This window comes from Mustela putorius, unplaced genomic scaffold (assembly GCF_011764305.1).
Source record: "Mustela putorius furo isolate JIRA1106 unplaced genomic scaffold, ASM1176430v1.1 tig00000421_pilon_pilon_pilon, whole genome shotgun sequence".
In the NCBI taxonomy this organism is placed as follows: Eukaryota; Metazoa; Chordata; class Mammalia; order Carnivora; family Mustelidae; genus Mustela; species Mustela putorius.
In genome coordinates this window covers 3,718,575-3,742,795 of record NW_025421375.1, presented here as the reverse complement: position 1 = coordinate 3,742,795, position 24,221 = coordinate 3,718,575, and the positions used below count along the sequence as shown (strand labels likewise).

General features: G+C 36.1%; 1 protein-coding gene across 1 annotated transcript in view; it reads right to left on the bottom strand.

The window, feature by feature from the left end:
* CCDC171 (coiled-coil domain containing 171) overlaps positions 1 to 24,221 on the bottom strand; it is a 299,006-nt gene that overhangs the window by 157,529 nt on the left and 117,256 nt on the right. Inside the window, 4 exon segments of the mRNA XM_013063104.2 lie at positions 16,960 to 17,148; positions 18,761 to 18,928; positions 21,991 to 22,191; positions 23,196 to 23,285. Coding sequence (XP_012918558.2) covers positions 16,960 to 17,148; positions 18,761 to 18,928; positions 21,991 to 22,191; positions 23,196 to 23,285 — 648 coding nt within the window.

Sequence of the window (24,221 nt, the reverse complement as noted above, 5' to 3'; positions counted from 1 at the left end):
CATAAGGGTGTATATATCCTTTCAAAACATAATTTTAAAACTAAAAATAAATAATCTCTAAATACTATTTAATTGTCTAATAATGCTGTTGTCCTCCATCATTCTTGGTTTAAGTAATTATAACCAAGATACCAGTTATCAACTGTTATTGTTATTTTTTTCAAAATCAACCACCAAGGAGCGCCTGGGTGGCTCACTCAGTTAAGCGTCTGACTCTTGGTTTCAGCTCAGGTCATGATCTCAGGGTCTTCAAATCAAGCCCCATGAGTTCTGTGCTCAGCAGGGGGTCTGATTGAGTTTCTTTCTCTCTCTACCTCTGCCCCTGCCCCTTGCACTCTCACTGAAATAAATAAGTAAATCTCTCTGAAATACTCTCACTGAAATAAATAAATAAATCTTCCAAAAAAAAAAAAAATTAACCAGACCAATATTCAACTAGAATGTCTAGATAACTAGAATTAATTAGCAGGGTGAATTAAAGATTAAAAAACAATGAAGTTAAATATTTAAATTTTTAAAGCTCTTATTGATGCATATTAAGTTAACAACACAAAAACCTCAATAACATTAATACTTAATGAGAGTTTTGTTCATTTCTTAACAATTATGTTTCTGCATCTCGACTGTCTCCACTGAGATCCAGAATCACAGATCTCAGTGCTCGTGGTCATCTCCATTTAACGACCCCATAGCCCTCTCAGGCTAAAGTATCCTGTCCAGTACTGCTGATTTGCGTCCTAAACATATCCATAATAGTCCTCTTCATGTTAGTCCTACTAACATCCACCCAGTCATTCCAAATAAAAAACTTTTTAGTCAGATATCTGTACTATATATTCATTTTTTAAAATTCTTCAATTTAAGAGTGTTGTTTTGGAGGAGTTTGCAAATGTTATTTCTGAAATTAAACACACTAAGGAGCAGGTTAGTCCCTCCATTCCCCGCATCCTCTACATTTCCAAATCAAAGCCATCCGCAAGTCCAGTTGGGTCTACCCGTAAAATCCTGATCCAGATCCTTCTCCACGGCGACCCATGCTAGTCCCAGCTCTTCACCCACAGCCACTCATGGCCACTTCAATGCTACTGTCACATCGGATCAGTCCAATCCTATTGTTTAACTCTTCGTCTTTACTGAACCAAGGTTCTCTCCTCAAGTCACAATACCCCCACATGCGGTCTGCTGCAAAGGTTTCCACCTTCTCCCAGGATCCTCAACCTGATGAAAAAGGAGAGAACAGTCTGCTCCTTTACTATTCAGACATGAGACTCGCCACTTCTCACCATTGCACCATGTTCTCTAGCACCACTCGGTTTTCCAATTCCCCTAACAGTATTCAAATCCTAACAGTCTTCAGAGCCCATTTCAGGGGCTAGCTATTCCATGACGCCTTTCACTATAATCCTCACTCACACTGACCTGACCTTCTCTGAACACAATTGTATCACTCAGGTGTTTAATTCCTATACTGCTACTTACTTATTTCATGTGTGTATATCTACTCTCCCTCCAATATAATAGAGGACTAGTTCCTAGAAGCCAGGAAGCATTTACTGTAGTGCCTGTCACCGTGCTCTGTACCCTATAGGTATTTAGTAAATACTGAAAAAATTTAAAAATCCTTTATAAGATGTTCTTTGGTGCTTAGAACAGTTTTTTGCTCATAATAGGCACTGAATATATACCCAATGAATAAAAAGCTTTACAAATGTAAGGAGAAGAAAAATATAATTGAAAAAAGATATAATTTCCAAATATAATTTGAAACTTATCAACATGTCAGAATTCTGTTTTAAGATTAATTCTGATATTCCACAGGGACCTTAAGAAGTACTGCATTATTTACTATGAATTATTCTTGAAGAACAAAGCTTGTTTGATGGTAATACTGGAAACAGCAATAAGAACAATTTTCCCCTTTAAAAAAAGGGATTGAAGGCCAATATTTTTAAAGCAAATATAAGGAACACCACCTTCAAAGAGGACAAAAGCATTCCTAACACTGAAATAACCTGCTCCTTAGCGTGTTTAATTTCAGAAATAACATTTGCTAACTCCTCCAAAACAACTCTTATCTTGAAGAATTTTTAAAAAATGAATATATAGTAAAGATATCTTTTATGCAGATTTCTTTGGCATATCAAAAATACTATATAATTTCACTAGCTTTCCTTTACTGTCTGATAAATTCAAAGTGCCCCAAAATTGGGGGGGGGGAGATACCTTCTTTGCCTAATGAATCACGCACTTACATCCTGAAATACATGGGCTCCAAGGGACACCTTACAGTGCTTCATGAACTCTGAGATTTGGGGTCAGAAATTCGACACTTCCCTAGGGAGTAAAATTCTTTTTTATCACTTTTGCTTCTTGAGTTCTTATTCTTTATGTTGGCAAAAGACAAAATGTAAACCGGACATTCAATGATACATAGACATCAAAGGACTTCATTTAAAAATGACTTTTTTTTTCTCTTTTTTTTTATTTATTTATTTTCAGCATAACAGTATCATTATTTTTTCACCACACCCAGTGCTCCATGCAATCCATGCCCTCTATAATATCCACCATCTGGTACCCCTTATTTTTACAAGCTTCATACCTTGTCTTTTTATGCAACAGTAAAATTTTAAAACATAATAAATTCACCTGCTTATCTTATGATGCCAATGCTTTTCTGTTAAAAATAAAGCACATTTCCACCTTGCTGGTGGAAATGTTAAAATGAGGCAGCACCTTTTGAAAACAGTTTGGCAGCTCCTTAAAAAGTTAAATGTAGAGTTACCATATGACCTAGAAATTCCACTACCTGACCTTCATATACGTATACTCAAATGCCATAATGATTATTTACTTAAAAACACGATCTTGATTTTCAAGTCTAACACGGCGAAAATACCATGTGCCAAAATGGTCTGTGCCTCCGTCTACTTTTGTTTCTAAAGCAGGAAAAATTATAAACTGCCCTTTGGATAAGCCAAACCTTTAAAAGGACAGAGTTCTCCTTATCATTACACTGAGGATAAAGGTGTTGATATAGGCAAGTTGCTTGACTTGCTGTTAAAAAATACTACGTCGGATTGTTGATAAGTCAGCACTACGTCTCAATTCTGTCCCGCCTCCGGTCCCCCTTCCTTGTGGGTTTTCAGATCCTGGTGAGAGCGCCCCAGTTCGCTCCAGTCTCCCTTCATAAAAACTTCAAACATTGACACCTACTCTTCTAAGCTCATAGCACTCTCTTGGGAATTAATTAAACAGAGTTGTCATGATAAATCTTATATTATTTCTTGTGTGTTTATGTGATGCCCCCCCAACTAAAGTTGACAGTTTTTGAGGAAAGAACTAAGCATTATAGCGTTTTGTTAATACCACAGCACAGAGGGGCACCTGGGTGGCTCAGTGGGTTAAGTGGCTGCCTTCGGCTCAGGTCATGATCCCAGAGTCCTGGGATCGAGCCCACATCAGGTTCCCCACTCAGCAGAGAGTCTGCTTCTCCCTCTCCCTTTGCCTGCCTCTCTGCCTCCTTGTGCTCTCTCTATATATAGCTCTATCAAATAAATAAATAAAAATCTTATAAATACCACAGCATGGAATACAGTGCCTTATATGCCTGGTATATAACATGAAGAGTATATTTTTATTAATATTAACTACATTATGTAGAAGTTGTCTTGATATTCTTACCTATAGTAGCAATTTTGCAATGGAATATACTAAAAATTTGGTCCCTGGCTAAAAAAGAAGTCTGAGAGAAATAAGAAATAAGGAAACTAGCATTTGTGAGTGGCTGACAGTGGGTCACTGGTTTTTCATATATATCATGGTTTACCATTAACTAATCAAGAATCACCTGGAAATGCAAGTTCAAGAAATATGGAACTGAGCTGTCACTAGACCCATTTTCAGGTATTATGTGGTATACAAAAACAGCGTCTATTTCTAAAAGAAACAGTGTTTTAATGTAATCACAATTGACCATTACATCATTAGTGTATTTAAAAAGCACGTAACATTCACTTTGCAATTTCTAAATGCCAGGCAAGGGGCGGGACGTTTTACATCTGTTACCTCTCTTCTAATCCCAACTCTAGAACTTTCTCACTACACAAATAAGTGGTATCAGGTCTCTGAACCTTGGTTTCCTCATTTGTAAAAAAAAGAAATGATGCTTAAATGACCTATCTCATATGGTTGTTGTGGGACTTGAGTAAGAGAAGGCACACACGTTATTAATAAAAGCATTGAAAGGGGTGCCTGGCTGGCTCAGTGGGTTAAAGCCTCTGCCTTTGGCTCGGGTCATATTCTCAGGGTCCTAGGACCAAGCCCCACATCGGGCTCTCTGCTCAGCGGGGAGCCTGCTTCCTCCTCTCTCTCTGCCTGCCTCTCTGCCTGCTTGTGATCTCTGCCTATCAAATAAGTAAATAAAATCTTTAAAAAAAAAAAAAAGCATTGAAAAATCTACTGAGCATTGTGGAAATTCATTGATAGCCTTATTTAAGAAAAAAAAAAATCTCTAAAGCAATTATTTCAGAAGCAGAGGACTTTCTACTATTTCATTAGAGGTGCCCCATCACACCGAGTCCATTAGCATGTGGTGGGCACAGAATTGTGTCAAACTAACTGCCTGTGAATCACTGTAGGCAGCTACATGCACCTATCACCTCCAATAACATAAACAAGCTGAGCTCAGAATATTTTTGGAATTCAATCAAAAAGAAAAAAAGTTTCAACATCTAATAACACTAATCCAGATTTCTTGCCAAATGTAGTCTTAATACTGTCATACAATAGAAATAAAAAGCAATATATTACGATGAACCTCAATTTCTTTGATTTTTGGTCTCCATTCTTAACTCACATGATTTTACTAAGTTGTCCAATAAACCTAAAGTGTTTACAATAAAAATTACACGAAGGTTAAACCATATTTAACTGATAGGCAAAAATCTTTACTTTTATTAGGGGAGTTATTCCAGTAATTCCATCTTTTTCAGATAAAAGATATAAGAACACAAATACTTTAACAAAAGCCAAGTTAATAAGAGAATGTGATCTGGCACTCTGGCCAGGTGCTTCAGTAGGCATATATGCCTGAGATGTATTTACATGATGGCTCCAAAGAATTTAAATTGAAGAGCTACCCAACCACGTGGCCAGCACATTTTGCCTAATGTTAAAAACATGTTGTGATAGTAAAATCAAGCTTCCTGTTCCACAAGTATCATTCATCTCATAGCATTCCCACGAATTGTTTAAAGCTTACACATTCAAAACCTTGCAAATAATGCTATACGTTTTTTCAGATAAAAAAAACTATTTGAAGCCCCCAATTTTTTTTTATTTAACCTGTCTTTTACTAGCCATTTCTTTAATATAAACAAACATGAAACACAGGGCTCTATAGATAAGTCATTTGTTTCCCAGCAGATGCCTCTTATAATAGCTATGTTCATCTAACACCAAACATCCTCTACAATCTACAATGCTATCCAACAACTGTGGATTTTTCTTATGTTCTTATCAATATAACTTTTGAAAATATATTAATTAATAGAAAATGAAAATAATGTTATTTGTATTGCATCTCTGGGGAGGAAAAACAGAAATAAAGAATTAAACATACCAAAATTTCCTAAAATAAAATGTATATACCCCATACTATGCATTATAATAGCAATTTACCAACTATAAAACCCAAATGAATTGCTGCTGTGTATTCAATTATATTTTATGAAAATTTAAATATGTATATAAATAATACAGACAATATGACAACATATATTATTAATGTGCTTTCAGGAATAATGAAAATGATATTTTCAATTTGCATACCCAAGGATCAAAGCCTAGGGTGTCACATATCCTTCAGGAAAAAGTCCTCAGTGAGACAATCTCTTAAAACACTAGCATTTGTGATCATTGAGTCCCTTAGTTAGGAAAGTGAACAGCTATGCCTTCCTATATATTTAGAATAAAAGTGAATTGGGAAAGGAGTCCAAGATGGCGGAGGAATAGGAGACTTTAGTTTCATCTGGTCCCAGGAATGCAGCAAGATAGCTATTAAATCATTCTGAACACCTTAGTGAACTCCACTGGAGACCTAAGAGAATAGCTGCAACTCTACAAATAGAAAAGCAGCCACTTTCTGCAAGATAGAAGGTGTGTGGAAAAGTGAATCTGGGAGATACATGGGAAAATAAACCATAGGCGAAGGGAGCCTTCCTCAGCTGGCACCAGAAAGTGATAGAGAAGCACAGCACAAAATCAGAACTTTGAGAAGTCTGCTCTGGTGAGGGACGTCCCTGCCTGAAAGGTGCTCAGGTGGTGAAGAGGGGCAGAATCCTAGATGGGACAGTGTGGTCTCAGGACCCTCGGGGTCACAGGAAGACTGGGAGTGCCTGAGCGTGGCAGGTATTGAAGCAGGGAAGCCGACTGCAATAAGCGAGCCCAGGAGAGGGCTCTCAGCTCAGGGTTGCCATAAACCGTAAACCAGGAACCACAGCACAGTTGGTTTGAGCAGAGGTCCAGCGAGTGGCAGAACCAGGGAGAGCCCTCTTCCTCCTGCTGGGAGTGGTCCAACAGGAGTATGCAGGGTTTGGAGACTCAAAAAGGGGTCATGTGCCTGAGACAGAAATGCTTGGTCACAGGCCCGGTAAGCATGGAGTGCAGACAGGGACTAGGGAGACAGGCATGATTGACTAACTGCTTTTCCCTGAAGATGCACTAAGGAGTGTGGGGCATGAGCTGATTTCAGCTCTGGGGCTGAAGATTGGGAGGCTGCCATTTTCACTCTCAACCTCTAAAGCTGTAGGAAAAGACTTCAGTGAACAAAAGCCACGTAGAGCAATACTGAGCTACTTAGTCTGGCCCCCTGGCAAGGGTGATATAATTCTGCCCGGCACAAAGACACTTGAGAATCAACACAACAGGCCTCTCTACCAGAAGATCAGCAAGAATTTATGGCTAAGACCAAGTTTACCAATCAGACATAACTGCAAAACTCCTGTGCTGGGGGAAAATAGTATATAGAATTCACTTTTTTCCCCCCATGATTCATTAGTCTTCCCAATTTAATTTGTTTTCTCTTTCCTTTTTCAACCAATTTCTTATTTTAACAACTTTTTTAAAGACTTTTTTAGTTTTCATTTTTAAAGTTACATTATATCCTTTTATTGTATTCAATTTGATTTTTGCATATATATACATTTCTTTACAATTTTGTAATTCTTTAAAATTTCTTTCTTTACAATTTTGGGATACAGTTTCTTTTAACAGACCTAAATACACCAAGAATTGAGTGTATGGCTCTGTTTTCTTCACTTGTCTGATTACATTCTCTCTTTTTTTTCCCTTCTTTTTTTTTTAAGATTATTTATTTATTTATTTGACAGAGATCACAAGCAGGCAGAGGGGCAGGCAGAGAGAGAGGAGGAAGCAGGCTCCCTGCTGAGCAGAGAGCCCAATGTGGGGCTCAATCCCATGACCCTGGGATCATGACCTGAGCCAAAGGCAGAGGCTTTAACCCACTGAGCCATGCAGGTGCCCCTTCTTTTTTATTTTTGATTAAACCTTTTTTAATTTTCATCTTTACAATTATTCTATCATTTCAATGTATTTAATTGTATTTTTTAATATATATAAGTTGCTGTTTCTTTACCAATTTGGGCTGTAGTTTCTTCTAACAAACAGACCAAAATGCACCCAGGATGTAGTGTATGGTTCTGTTTTATTCACCTGTATGTTTATATTCCTTCTTCTTCTTTTTTTTTTTTTTGTCTTTTAGTTTTCATTTTTACAGTTACATGCTATCCTTTCATTGTATTTAATTACATATATACTTTTTCTTTCTTTACAATTTTGTGCTGTAGTTTCTTCTAACAAACAAACCAAACCAAAATACACCAAAATACAAACCAAACCAAAATACACACAGGATCCAGTGTATTACCCTGTTCTGTTCACCTGTCTGATTATGTCTGATTATACTCTCTTTCTCTCTCTCTCTCTCTTTTTTTTTTTTTTTTGGTTTTAGGGCTCATCTGATGTCTCTAGGGTCATTGTTGCCATTTTCGTACTCTGTTCTCTCATTCATCTACTCTTCTCTGGACAGAATGACAAGATGGAAAAACTCAGCTTCAAAAAAGAGAAGAACAGGCAGTACTGACTGCCATGGAACTAATCAGTACAGATGCAAGTAAGATGTCGGAACTAGAGTTCAGAATAACAATTATATAGATACTAGCTGGGCTTGAGAAAGCATAGGAGACCCTAGAGAAGCCTTTTCTGGAAAAATAAAAGAACTAAAATCTAATCAATTGGAAATCAAAAAGGTGTAATCAAAAATGGTTCTAAATGCTAGGATAAATGAGGCACAGGAGAGAATGTGATATAGAAGACCAAATGATAGAGAATGAAGAGGCTGAGAAAAAGAGATATAAACAACTACTGGATCACGAGGGGGGAATTCCAGAGATAAGTGATACCATTAAGCAAAACAGTATTAGAATAATTGGGATCCCAGAAGAAGAAGAAAGAGAGAGAAAAAGAGAGGGGCAGAAGGTATATTAGAGCAAATTATAGTGCAGAACTTCCCAAATCTGGGTAAGAAAACGGGCATTCAAGTCTAGGAGGCACAGAGAACTACCCTTAAAATCAATAAAAATAGGTCAACACCCCAATATATAATAGTGAAACTTGCAAATCTCAGAGACCAAGAGAAAATCCTGTAAGAAGTTTGGGACAAGAGGTCCATAACCTACAAGTGTAGAAATAACAGGCTGGCAGGAGACCTATCTACAGAGACCTGGTAGGCCAGAAAAGACTGGCATGGTATATTCAGAGTGCTTAATGGGAAAAATATGAAGCCAAGAATATTGTATCCAGCAATATGTCATTCAAAACAGAAGGGGAGATAAAAAGATTCCAGGACAAACAGAAATTAAAAGAATTTGTGATCACTAAATGAGCCCTATTCTTCTGAAGCTGTTTTAAAAAACATAAATGGAAGGAAAACTTCCAAACTCTTTCTATGAAGCCAGCATTACCTTCATCCCAAAATAAGACAAAGACCCCTATCAAAAAGGAAAATTACAGACCAATATCCCTGATGAACATGGATGCAAAAATTCTCAACAAGTTACCAGCCAATAGGATCTGAGAGTACATTAAAAGTACTCTCCATTCACCATGACCAAGTGGGATTTATTCCTGCAAGGGTGGTTCAACATCCACAAATCAATCAATGTGATACAATACATTAACAGAAGAAAGGGCAAGAACCATATGTTCCTCTTAATAGATGCAGAAAAAACATTTGACAAAGTACAGCATCTTTCTTGATTTACACTCTTCACAGTGTAGGGATAGAAGGAACATACCTCAATATTGTAAAAGCCATCTACAAAAAGCCCACAGTGAATGTCATTCTCAATGGGGAAAAACTGATAGCTTTTCCCCTAAGGTCAGGAACATGGCAGGGATGTCCACTCTCACCACTGCTCTTCAACATAGTACTAGAGGTCCTAGCCTTGGCAATCAGACAACAAAAAGAAATAAAAAGCATCCGAATCAGCAAAGAAGTCAAACTCTCACTCTTCCCAGATGACATAATACTATATGTGGAAAACCCAAAGGCCTCCATCCCAAAATTGCTAGAACTCATATAGGAATTCAGCAAAGTGGCAAGATATAAAATCAATGCACAGAATCGGTTGCATTTCTAAACACCAACAATGAGACAGAAGAAAGAGAAATCAAGGAATCAATCCCATTTACAATTGCACCAAAACCACATGATACCTAGGAATAAACCTAACCAAAGAGGCAAAGGATCTGTACTCAGAAAACTATAGAACACTCCTGAAAGAAATTGAAGAAGACACAAAGAAATGGAAAAACCCCTGCTCATGATTGGAAGAATAAATACTGTGAAAATGTCTATGCTACATAGAGCAATCTACACACTTAATACAATCCCTATCAAAATACCATCAGCTTTTTTCACAGAAATGGAACAAATATCCTAAAATTTGTATGGAACCAGAAAAGACCCTGAATAGCCAGAGGAATGTTAAAAAAGAAAACCAAAGCTGGAGGCATCACAATTCCGGACTTCAAGCTCTATTACAAAGCTATAACCATCAAGACAGTATGATACTGGCACAAAAACAGACATATAGATCAATGGAACAAAATAGAGAACCCATAAATGAACCCTCAACTCTATGGCCCATTAATTTTTGACAAAACAGGAAAGAAGTTCCAATGGAAAAAGGACAGTCTCTTCAACAAATGTTGTTGGGAAAATTGGACAGCCATAAGTGACTCTTAATCTCAAAAAACAAACTGAGGGTTGCTGGGGGGAGGGGATTTGGGATAAGGGGGTGGGATTATGGACATTGGGGAGGTATGTGCTTTGGTGAGTGCTGTGAAGTGTGTAAACCTGGTGATTCACAGACCTGTACCCCTGGGGATAAAAATATATGTTTATAAAAAATAAAAAATTATAATTAAAAAAAAATTGGACAGCCACATGCAGAAGAATGAAACTGGACCATTTCCTTACACGATACAGAAATATAAACTCAAAATGGGTGAAAGACCTAAATGTGAGACAATAATCCATCAAAATCCTAGAGGAGGACACAGGCAGCAACCACTTCAACCTCAGCTGCAGCAACTTCTGGCTAGACACATCTCCAAAGATAAGGGAAACAGAGGCAAAGATGAACTGTTGGACTTCATCAAAATAAAAACTGCTGCACAGCAAAGGAAACAGTCAACCAAAATACAACTGGCAGATGGGAGAAGATATTTGCAAATGTCTTATCAGATAAAGGGCTAGTATCCAAAATCTATCAAGAACTTACCAAACTCAATACCCAAAGAACAAATAATCCAGTCAAGAAATGGGCAGAAGACATGAACAGACATTTTTCCAAAGAAGACATCCAAATGGGCAGCAGGTACATGAAAAAATGCTCAATATCACTCAGCACTAGGGAAATGCAAATCAAAACCACAACAAGATACCACCTCACACCAGTCAGAATGGCTAAAATTAATAAATCAGGAAACAATAGATGTTGGCAAGGATGTGGAGAAAGGGGAACCCTCTTACACCATTGGTGGGAATGTAAGCAGATGCAGCCACTCTGGAAAACAGTATGGAGGTCCCTCAAAATGTTGAAAATAGAGCCATCCTACAACTCAACGATTAAACTAATACTAGGTATCTGCCCCAAAGAGACAAATGTAGTGATCTGAAGAGGCACCTGCACCCGAATGTTTACAGCAGCAATGTCCACAATAGCCAAACTACTGATAGAGCCCAGATGTCTAACAACAGATGAATGGGTAAAGATGTCATTGACACACACACACACACACACACACACACACACACACACAATGGAATACTACTTAGCAATCAAAAAATATAATCTTGCCATTTGTAACGATGTGGATGGAACTGGAGAGTATTATGCTAAGCAAAATAAGTGAATCAGAAAAAGACAATTGTCATATGACCTAACTCACATGTGGAATTTCAGAAACAAAACAGAATCATAGGGGAAGGGAGGGAAAAATAAAACAACAAAGTCAGAGACAGAGACAAACTGTACTCTTACTCTTAGGAAAAAAACTGAGGGTTGTTGAGGGGGAATAGGGTAACTGGGTGATGGACATTAAGGAGGGCATGGGAAGTAATGAGCACTGAGTATTATATAAGACTGATGAATCATTGAACTCTATATCTAAAAGTAATAATATACTATATGTTAATTAATTACATTTTAAAGGAGAAAAAAGAATAAAAATGAATTCATAACACTGATAGGATAGTTTGAAATCAGGAAGCATGATACCCCTGGTTTTGCTCTTTTTTCTCAGGACTGCTTTGGTTAATATGGTCTTTTGTGTTTCCATACAAATTTTAGGATTGTTTCTTCTATTTCTATGAAGAATGCCTTTGGTATTTTGGTGGGGAATGCATTGAATCTATAGATGGCTTTTGCATGGTATGGCCATTTTAACAATGTGAAATCTTCAATCCATGAACACAGGAAGTCTTTCCATTTGCTTGTGTCTTCGATTTCTTTGAGCCAAGTCTTACAGCTTTCATTGTACAATCTTTCACTTCTTTGATAAAATTTATTCCTAAGTATTTTATGATTTTTGTAAATGGGATAGTTTTCTTTACTTCTTTTTTCAGTATTTCATTATTTCTGTTAGTGGATTTTTTTTAACCTGCCACTTTACTGAAATCTTTAATTAACCCAACAGTTTTTTGATTGGCTCTTTAAAGTTTTTTATATATAAGATCAAATCATCAGCAAGTCATAGTTATAAAAACAGTATGTTATTGGCACAAAAACAGACACATAGACCAGTGGAACAGAATAAAGAGCCCAGAATTAAATCCTGGTATATACAGTCGACTAATATTGGACAAGAGAGCCAAGACCACCTAATGGGTAAAAGATACTCTCTTCAAATGGTGCTGGGAAAACCGGAGGAATGTACGCACAGCAATAAATTGGACCCCCTAATTCACACAACTCACAAAATTAACTCCAAATGGGTCAAAGATTTAAATATAACACCTGATACCAAAAAACTCCTGGAATATAGAAAAGAAGATCATTGATACTTAGCAATGTTCTTTTGGGTATGATGTCAAAAGTACAAACAACAAAAGCAAAAACCAATAAACAGGGCTACATCAAACTCAAAAGCTTCTGCACAGCAAAAGAAACTAACAAAATGAAAAAGCAGCCTACAAAGTGGGAAAAAAATTTTTCAAATCTTTATCAGATAAGGGGTTAATACCCAAAATACATAAAAACTGACACAACTTCATAATGAAAAAAGGCCCATTTTTAAAATGGTCAGGAGAACTAAATAAACATTCTTCCAAAGAAGACATCAAAATGGTCAACAAGCACATGAGAAGATGCTCAACATCACTCATCATCAGGGAAATGCAAATAAAAACTGCACTGAGATATCACCTCACACCTGCTGGAATGGCCAGCTTCTAAAAGACAAGAGACAACAGGTACTGGTGAGAATATGGGAATGTAAATTAGTTCAATCAATATAGAGGAAAACAATATAGAGGTCACTCAAAAACTTGAAAATACACCTACCATACATTCCATCAACTCCACTTATGGGAATATACTCAAAGGAAGTGAAAACAGGAACTCGATGAGACATATGCATCCCCATGCATAGTACTGCAGCACCATACACAGTAGTCACGATATGAAAACAACCAAATGCCCATCACCAGATGAATGGATAAAAGAGATGTGGTGTATATACACAACAAAATATTATTCAGCCATGAGGAAGGAGGATATCCTATCATTTGCAAAAACATAAATGGGCCTTGAGTACATTATGCTAAAGGGGGTAAGCCAGACAAAGAGGTGTATTAAATGTATCACTTATACATGGAATCTTAAAAGATCAACCATGCTAAAAAAAAAAAAAAAAAGGAAGAAAGAAAGAAAGCAAAATGGTTGTTACCAGGGGATAGGGGATGGAGGATTGGAAAGGGGGGTTAAACTGATGTTGCTTAAGGGTACAAACTTTTATAAGTACTAAAATAGCCATGGAGATTAAATGCACAGTTTATTGAATATAGACAATAATAAAAATGTTGTACTGTAAGTATGCAATGTGATAAATATCGTTACAATGGCAATCATATTACAATATATAAATGTATCAAATTAACACAATGTACATCTTAAATTTACATAATGTTACATGTTAAATTTATTCAATAAAAAAAACTGATAGGAAATAAAGGAAATTGGAAGAGTCACACTCCCTGAATTCAAGACTTTCTAAAAACCTACAAAAATCAAATCAGTATAGTTTAATGTATAGACATACAAATAAATGGAATATTATTGAGAAGTCAGAAACAGACTTGTAACAAATATAGCAAATTGATTTTGACAAAGTTCAAAGGCAATTCAATTGAGAAAGGGTAATCTTCTAATAAATAGTGCTGGATTGACTGGATATCCATATGAAAAGCAAATGGACATCAACCCATACTTCACATCTTTACAAAAATTTACTGAAAATGAATCATAGACCTATTTGCAAAACTTAAAACTACAAAACATATAGAAGAAAAAAATGGGAGGAAATCTTGGTGACCTTGCACTAAGCAAACACTTCTTAGATACAACACTAAAAGCATAAGTCATAAAAGAAAAAATTTGATAAGATGGACTTGATAAAAATGTAAAATATTGGCTCTGCCAAAGAACTTTTAAGTGAATGGGAGAAAATATTTGCAAATCACCTGACAAATGGCTTCTATTCAGAATATGTAAATGACTCTCAAAATTCAACTACAAGGAAACAAGCAATCCAATTAAAAAGTGGGCAAAAGATATGAACAAGTTATTTACCCAAAAATATGTACAGATGGTAAATAAGCATATGAAAAAACCATTCATCAGGGAAAATGGAAATTAAAACCACAACCATTCCTTGCCTACTAGACTATCTAAAAAGGAAAAAAAAAATTATGAAACCACATGCTGGCACAGATGCAGACTAATTAGAACTCCCTTACATGTTAGTGGGAAGTCAAAATGGTACAGCCACTTGGGAAAACAGTGTCAGTTTTTACCATATAACCATTTATATAACATATAAATATGTACTTACCATATAACCCAGAAATCACACTCCTCTAAGTATTTACCCAAGAGAAGTAAAAACTTATGATCACACAACAACCTATCCATGATAGGTTCTTTAGTCATAATTACTAGAAAATAAAAATAACCCAAAGACTCATCAGCAAGCATAAACAGTGATACATCCATACAATGGAATATAACTCAGCAGTAAAAAGGAATGAACTACTGATATATGCAAAAACATGAATAATTCCCAAACATGTTTTGCTAAGTGAAAAAAAAAGTGAGACCCAAAAGGTGACATATGACTCCACTTATATGACATCCTGGAAAAGGCAAAACTTTACAGATCCCCAACAAACCTGTGGTTCTTATATATGATCAGTTGTTTTTGTTTTGTTCTCACAAAGGGACCACGGCTATTCAATGAGGATAATAAAGTCATGAATGACGGTATGGGAACAATAAATATGGGGGGAAATGAACCTCAGCTTCTCCCTAAGATTAAATACAAAAATTAACTTGAGATGGATCATAGATCTCATCATGAAAGCTAAAATTTTCAAACTTCTAGAAGAAATAATAGGAGATTATCCATACAAATTTGGAGTACAGATACATTGCTTACCACATAAAAATAAATACCCAAAAAGACTTATAGGTTGGGCTTGATTAAAATATTAAAATTTGTGATCAGCAAAAGAAATACTAAAACATGAAAAGACAAGTGAGTACTGGAACTTGTGATGCACATGTATAAGAAAGGATTTATATCCAGAATATCTAAAGAACTCTTACAAATCACTAATAAAACACAAGCAATCCCAATTTTTTAATGGGCAAACATTTGAAGAGACATTTCACAAAAGAAGATATATGAATGACCAATAAGAACATGAAAAGTCCTGAACATCATTAATCACTAGGAAAATACGAATTAAAACCACAATGAGATACCTTTTTAAAACAACTAGAATGGCTAAAATTTTAAAGACTGACAATACCAAATGTTGCAGAGGATGAAGAATAATAGAAACTTTCATATATTGGTGGTAGAAATATAAAATAATACAACCATTTAAAAAAAAATTGAGACTTAAAAAAAAAATACAGCTATCCTGTGACCTAGCAATTGCACTCTTAACCAAGAAAAATGAAAACCATATGTCAACAAAATACTTCTATAATATCTGTTGCAATTTCATTTACAATAGCCAAAAACTGGAAACAACTGAAATATCCATCAACTCACAATCTATCAAACTGTGGTTTAATTATAAAATAGAATGCTACTTGACCATAAAAACAGAATGCATTACTGACACAACAACATGGATGAGTTTCAGAAAATATTTTGGGTGAAATAAACCACCCACCAAACAATACATACTGAATGATTCCATTGAGAGGAAACTCAAAAGCAAGTGAAAGTAATCTATGATGACAGGATCGGAACGCTGGCTGCCTATGTGGTGGGAACCAGAAGAAGGCACAGAAGAACTTTCTGGGTAACGAAATAATTTAAGTTTTAAGTGGAATATGGTTCCATAGGTCTTTGCATCAATCCAAACATCAAACTATACACTTAAAATCTGTTCATGTCACTGAATGCCAATGGTACCTCTAAAGAAAATATAATAAATTGTTTAGGTCTTTTATTTCAGTAGTAGAAAATGCAGACCATATCACACACACCAAACACATGGCTACTTTTAGTGAATGTATTAACTCTTCAAATTCACAGAGAACGGTATAAGTTCACATACGGAAAGCAGAATCGTGTTCTTTTAAGCAATCTGAAACTATTTTTTGACAAATAAAAATAATATGGTTTCTTTCCTTTAATTAAACTTGCCAATACAAGTATGACCCAGTATAATAATGGTCCAAATAAAGAGGTTAAATACTGAGTCAGGTTCTAAGTATCTGATCTTGGGAACACATGAACTATTATTAAAGTCAGTAACAACAACAACAACAAAAAGTAGACACTATCAGTATGTTATTCTTGATGGGGAAGGGATCACAGTTAACAATATAAGCTATGATGACAATAATTTGTATATGAAAAAATTCGGTCATGTTAACTACCCATAACTTCCGTTCTCAATCAAATCCAACATATATGTGTGTGTTTGCACAATCATATGCATGTATGCCTGACAAGTTCTATGTGGTTCTCAAAAAGTTCTAAACTGATTTCGCTTTGGTACTCAAAGAAAACACTGGCAATAACAAAAGACCGAGCACCGTACTGGTAAAGCTCTTGGCAGAAGCAGCGCACCTGTGCCCTCCTCTGCACCTCCAAGAGGAGCTCCGAGTACTGCAGCTCCAGTTCCTTCTTTTGTTTGTGCCAGCAGCTCTCCTGGGCTTTGATCTGCTCAGCCACTTTGTTAAAGGTGTCTTCCTGGGTCTGCTGAAGTTCTCTCATCGTATCAGACTTGTTTTTACAGATATACTCCAGGTGACTTATCTAAATAGGGTTGCACAACAGAGAATGAGATATGTTCACAAAACATGTCTTTGTAGCAACCCCCCAAACACCATCCAGAATCTTCTACTATGTTTCGTTCCTTAAGTTCACTTAAAAATTTTAAGTTAAAATGGAAAAGAAAAAAAAAAGAAACAGAAATTGGTAGGACAAATTATCATATCGTAGGAGAAAATGGGGTCATTTGTATGTATCTGTGCTTAGATAATAAATCTTTTTTCTCTTTCTAATAAAGTTACTCATTCTATAATCAACTTTACTGAGAAAATTAAAAATATTTTTACTTCTAGAACCAAAACTCAAGCTATTCACATATCTCAATGGGAAATGAAGTATTTCAATGAGATTTACAAATCTACTAACATTTTACATATAATAAAACAGAATGTTACAACCATTTTTTACTTCACGTTCAAAACACCAGAAAGAAAATCATCATCTAACATGTACGACAATTAATGATGTTTTGAAACTATGAAAAACTATTAAAACATAATACCATCTCAGAGGGTTCAAACATATACTCATTTTAATTATCAGTAATTTTCAAACCCATTACACACACATTCTCAATCATGAACAGCATCTGTGCTTCTCACAATGTGTTCCCTCATTTCCTTAATCCTACTTCTCAGTGCCTAAGGTTGTGTTTGCCAATCAAACCAAGGAAAAATGTTCTTACTGTAAAATTGTATTTTATACAATTTTATGAAACAGCCAAGATGCTGTTTCATTAGTTCAACAGATTGGAGGAGGGGGAAAAAAAAACAACTCAGGTAACAGGTTGTTTTTTTTTTTTCACATCTCGTAAGAGCAAATGCCATGGCAACTAAGATCTGGAAACTAGACCACATAATACAGTCCTGACCAGGTCAGTAGAGCCGGGATGAGAATCAGTATCTTTATCAGCAGAATACATTGGTCTGCTAAGCCATTTTAATTTTCCATAACGAAAAGAGGGCCTGTTGGGGTTTTGGGGGGGAGGGTTGTTTTGGGGCTTTTTTTTGAAAGACTGAATTCCTGGGCTGGTGAAGTCCCCTGTTTTCTGCTACCATCTACACTTTGAACACACTACAGCACTGAATGGGGCCTGTTAATACACAGTTTGTTATGATTCAAGAAATACCATAAACATGATTTTAAATTTTTAAGTGCTTTTAAAGTAACACCTCGTTATTTCCTGGGCAAAAATGTTAAGATCATGTTTTTGAATAACTGTATCTTGTTTCTATTTTATGCTAACATAAAGAGTTGGTTTATTAATGTAAATGACTAAGTTCTTTGAATTGCTTCATCAGTAAGATTAATTTATTTTCTTTTAATTAGGTCCCTGTGGCTAATACTGGCTAGTAGTATTAGCATGTCCTGCACAGAGTATGGAGCTTAGAGACTTCATACAGACTTCAGTCACATTTACATGCCCACAGCAATGGCATCAAACTGAGTTGTAGACAAGCCATAATTAATGGTATTGAATTATTAACATCCAAATTCTTTTTGAAATAAGATGAATGTCAGCCCCTCTTAATGATACTGTGATGTGGACAAATGTCACTGAATTTAATAGAGGTATCTGGTGCCTGAGGACAGTTACCTTCTCATTAGCCCTGGTGAGGTCTGCGATCAGGGCATCAACATTCTCCTGCAAGACTGCACAAAGCTCAGTCCAAGAGAATTTATCCAGCATGCCTTCCGGTTGTTTCATGAGCACACAGCCTGCTATCAAGTGCTGATATAAGGTATGAAGAAAGGTTAGCTTCTCCTGTGAGAAAAAAAAGAAAAATTAATTCCAGTATATCAACACTGTAAGAAGTAAAATACATATTACATGTGGGGAAGAATTTGTTTCAAAAACTTGGAAAGGAATTAAAATACCCAAGTCTTGAAATACACTGTCATTTTGAGTGACTTTTTTGACATTTAAAAGCATCAGATAAGAACTTGGAATTGCTGGGGCACCTGGGTGGCTCAGTCATTAAGTGTCTGCCTTCAGCTCAGGTGTCGTGATCCCGGGGTCCTAGGATCAAGCCCCACATCGGGCTCCCTGCTCTGCGGGCAACCTGCTTCTCCCTCTCCCACTCCCCCTGCTTGTGTTCCCTCTCTCTCTGTCTCTGTCAAATAAATAAACAAAGTCTTAAAAAAAAAAAAAAACCCAACTTGGAATTGCTTAAACTTGGCATTCAAAAACAAAATCTGTAGTCTAGAAGCCAGAAGACCAGGGTTCTGACCCCAGCTCTGCTCCTCCTGTGGATGTGACCTAAGTAACTGTTTGGGCATCAGCTTTCTCAGCACTGACAGGACATATCTGCACTAATTGTTTCTAAGCCCTTTTGACTAGCTATCAGGACAGCAATCCTATAATTTCATATTTACATTTGCCAAAATAGATGTTATATAAGTCAGAAAACCTTTATAGAGAGAAGAGTGCTACTCAGCTCTGTTAAAGACTAAGTTACACCAATATCTGTGCTTTACATGTACACAATTACTCAGCTTTCTTCCTCCTCCAGAGACTCTAGTTTGCTTACCACTTATAGGAAATCTATCCTCAGCCCCTTAGGCAAAGCAGACAGTGATATGAGAGATAGGAAGAGGGGCTCATTTGTTTTCCTGGTAAGTTCATATAGTATTTTGCACATTGGGCATTTCAAGGTGTTTAAATACTACGAAGTAACAGGCAAAAAGAAATGGACACAGCTGCCGACGACATATTTTCCAAACTGTCCAATTAGAAATATATAACAGGGGCACCTGAGTGGCTCAGTGGGTTAGGCCTCTGCCTTTGGCTCAGGTCATGATCCCAGAGTCCTGGGATCAAGCCCCACATCAGGCTCTCTGCTCAGCGGGGAGCCTGCTTCCCCCCTCTCTCTGCCTGCTTCTCTGTCTACTTGTGATCTCTCTCTCTGTCAAATAATGAATAAAATCTTTAAAAAAAAAAAAAAAAGAAAGAAATACATAACAAAAAGTTCTCAAAATGATGTTGCCATTGTAGTAACTAAACCATCCACTGTTTAACAACCCAGAAACACTATGTCATAGAATTCAGTAAAAAGCTGAACCCATCTTGAACACACAGAAAGAGTTTATTTACGAAAATGCCAAACGCTTCTCTTTATAAAGTGCTTCATCTATAAAGTGCCCAAGACTGGAACTCAAGACAAGGTCAGTGTAAAGCTGTAAAAGAATATTTTATGTAGACAAAATAAGTTCCTTTATTTTTTTTTTTAGTAGATCAGCAAGAAAAATGTTAAAAAGGAGAAAATTTGAGAGGGGAAAAATAGAAATACTAATCTTCTAGATAAGGAAACCTGTATATAAAGGTTGTGTAATTATAAATTGTGGGGAAATTTTTTATATATATGAATATATGTATATATTATTTATGTATATATGTATCATATGTGTGTATATATAATACATATATAATATAAAAATGTGTATCTCTAATTCTCTCTATATGCCACCTTGCCTTTTTCCAAATATAGTAAGTTAAAACCAAAAAAAATTTTGATATGTAGTTACAACCACAAACTTGAGTTAGGATATCAGAAGAATCCTCATAAATATGTTATGCCTTTTTCTTTTTAAGCAATTAAAGATGTCTTTTGCATTTTCAACGGGGTTGAGATGTTTAAAAATCTTATTAAATATAACTAACCAAATGTAACATTCAGGCACTAAAAGTCTTCACCCTCCACATTTTGCCAAGTGATCGAGTTCATCCTAAAGGATAATTCACTGTGTCGCCATTATGTCCTTTTTGCTTGGGCTGTGACAAACCATGCATGATAATCATCCATTTGGCGTGAAAAGAGAATCTCAAGATCCAAAATCAATTCACACATGTTGAACCCAACCACAACGCTGTAGACATGCTGACTTTACAATACAGGCAGGCTTCTAGTTTCCTTTCCTTTAATCATTATCTGATGCGTAGAACAATTCCAGCCCCTTCATGTGGACACAATTTAAATCCCAGACTGTAAGAAGAGTGGAAAGAATGTTTCCTTTTTACTCTCTTGGCATTCATGTTCATATTTGTTGGAGTAATGAACTCAATATGCAGGACAACTCAGATAAACTGGTTCCACACTAGCTAAACTAGCTCTATATCCCATGGGTAAATGAATATATAAGATAACAATTCCATTCACACAGGCTCATACAAAATAGAAAAGTTTTGTCATAATATTTTAAGAACTCATTAATAAATAAAAATAGATAGGCAACTCTCAGGACATCTAAATAAAGTTTCAATATTGTGGGACTTGTCTTTTCCAAAATGCTGGTTAATATCCTACAGTTATAAAGAATACAGAGACTATTAAAGATGTTATTCCTGTTTTGCACATAAGGAAACTAAGATGTGGGGAGACTAAGGTGCGTGGCTTGTCCATATTCACAGTTTATAAATAGGAGTATCAGCAGCCAAGTCCGGTTCTTTCTGATTATAAAAAACATATTCTTTCCACCATGTTCAGCTACTAAACCACTGAAATAAGAAATAATTCTGTCACCGGCAAAGAGGCACATTTTGAAAAAACTGTTGGGAGCCTCAGTGCTTAGGATATGATGTTCTAGAGAGATGAAGCCACACAAGTGACAGAGGGGTTAAACTCCATTACTTCTCTCCAAAATGGTATGACACTAGAGTAATGGAGTGACCGATTTCATGGCTGACATGAATATTTCAAAAGAGTCGGTTCAGAACAATTTTGTGAATTAGATTGAATCACAGTAAAAGCAGCCACTTGATGTATGTAAATTTAGAAAACTGAGATTAGTGAAGGCCTTTCCTGCCAGGCGTCCTGTGTCAGGTAATACCTCAGTATCCTTCTGGAAAGCCTGGGCAAGCTTCTGCAGTTCACTCTCCGACTGGGCTGCTCGAGCCTTTTCTTTCTCCCAACAGTGCAGCACATTTTGTAGTTCCACTTTCAAAGTGCTTATGAGAGCCTCTCTGTCTGCACATTTCGTGCGTAAATGACTTAACTCTTTACTCACATCAGCCAGTTTATCCTGAAGGTCCTGTCCGAGATGCAAAATAGAGAGACTGCATGAAGGCCGGCCAGTAAAGGGGCCGAGGTTGCAAAGACAAAATACATAATAATGAAGACCTCCCACACTTTACCATAAAATAATCACAAACACAAGCATTTGGCTACAATGCTAAAGATTACAGTAATTTACTGAAATCAATTTTCTATCGCTCAAAAGTTAGAAAAAACTATTAAGCTTTAACACTGAACATCAAATATTCCTAAGATGGCTAATTCCAGAAAGCTCTTTGAAAAGGAGTTTTCCTTTCAATTCTTTATAAAAAAAAAATAGCTTGGCAGCTCAAAAAACTTTTAAATGTTTTACATTTAATATAAGAACATTTACCTCCCAATGACATCCAAATACCAATAAAAATCTCAAGTGTGTGACATAAAATTCTGAGCTATTTCTTCTTAAACCTTATTAACAAATTCTACTGAAGTATGTCCACGACAAACTCAATATGAACCAACACAAAAAATTTCCAACTCTGAGACTTGCCTCAGTATAATTTTGCAAAGATGTAGTACAGAAACCCAGCGCAGAAAATAAAATAAACTCTTGCCTTGGACCTTAGCCAGATGCAGTCTCAGCCCATTATTAGGCATGATGCTCTAAAAACAATTGCTCCACCCTAAAATGATGAAAACGGACTCCAAATACTGATGTGATTATGTAAAATATGTTGAATACGGATCTGGGGCTGGGCATTAAATCTTAAATCATTTTTTGAATCTATGGTATTATAATTATTAAATCTAGGAAATACATCTTTCCTTTAACCAAAATAATTTCCAACCAAGTTTTATTTTTTTAGTGAAAAATACATTCTTGTTACTTTGATCAACAATAAAAAATCAAAATTGTATCCAAATGTACTTAATAAAAAATAGGGAGATACATTTTCAGATATCTCTACTTTAAAAGCATTCCCTAGGTAATCATAATTGTTTCTGAATACAAAAGGAAAAGGTTATTCTAAGTCATAATACCTTTATATTTTTAGTGTGAGACTCTATCTTCTGTTTGGTAGAATCAAGTTCACTCGATGCCTTTTCTTTAGCATCATTCATGCTGTTTAGCTGATGAAAGAAAATGTAAGTTACTTTTTTTTATGTTTTCCAGGGTGAGTCATTCAAAAGCTAATCTTTAAATGTTGTTTTAGGCAATTACTTAAATGCCAATGTTCCAAAAGCGATTAAGAATCTTGAAAAATTATTTCTTTTGGTTAACCCTGTCATTTCTGTCATGAGTTCACGTGGTGAAAAAGAAAAAGCATTCAAGCTTAAAATGTCAGTGATGTTCCTGTTTTTCCCTCGATGACTGGATAAAGGATTTCGTGCTTACTGTAAACAAATACAACTTTATTCTTAAACTCCTACCGGACCAAAATGCCAAAAGCAGTGGCATCTATACAGAGAGAAGAAAAGCACAGAGAGCGCGAGACTGCTGTTTCTATACATCATGGGGGTATTCAGGGGTCTCTCACTCCATATGACAACTTCAGGGTCGGTCACATGCAGTCCTACTGGGAAGGCTTGTGGCAGGTCATCAGTTGGTCCTGCTCCGCTTGTGATTTATTTTCTTTGACAGTTCATTCTTCTTTCTGTCAGACTGCTCTTTTTGCTTTCTTTGCAGCCACCCCCTTGGTCTCCCCACTGCTGTCTCTGGCACTGGTTCACAACAAAGCACATTACTAAGCCAAAGCCTGCTGAGTCGACTTTTCAACTGTGCTAAGGATCACGTGACATTCATCCTCCCAAATAACAATTCGCTGTGGGTAATGTGTTCCTAGTTACCCTGCAGCGTCCAGACCTAGGTCTCAGAAGAGTTGCATAAACTACTAACAATACAGGTTGTCTTGTCTCACTAGTAAAGACTTAGCAGTGTTTGTTCTTTATAGAAATTTAATTATTTCCATGGTCACTTTCTTTTTGCCCTTTGAACAATTACAGAGGGTATTAAGAAGACCTCACTTTTCCTTCTTTGTTGACCATGGTAAACTATAGTAAAATGAA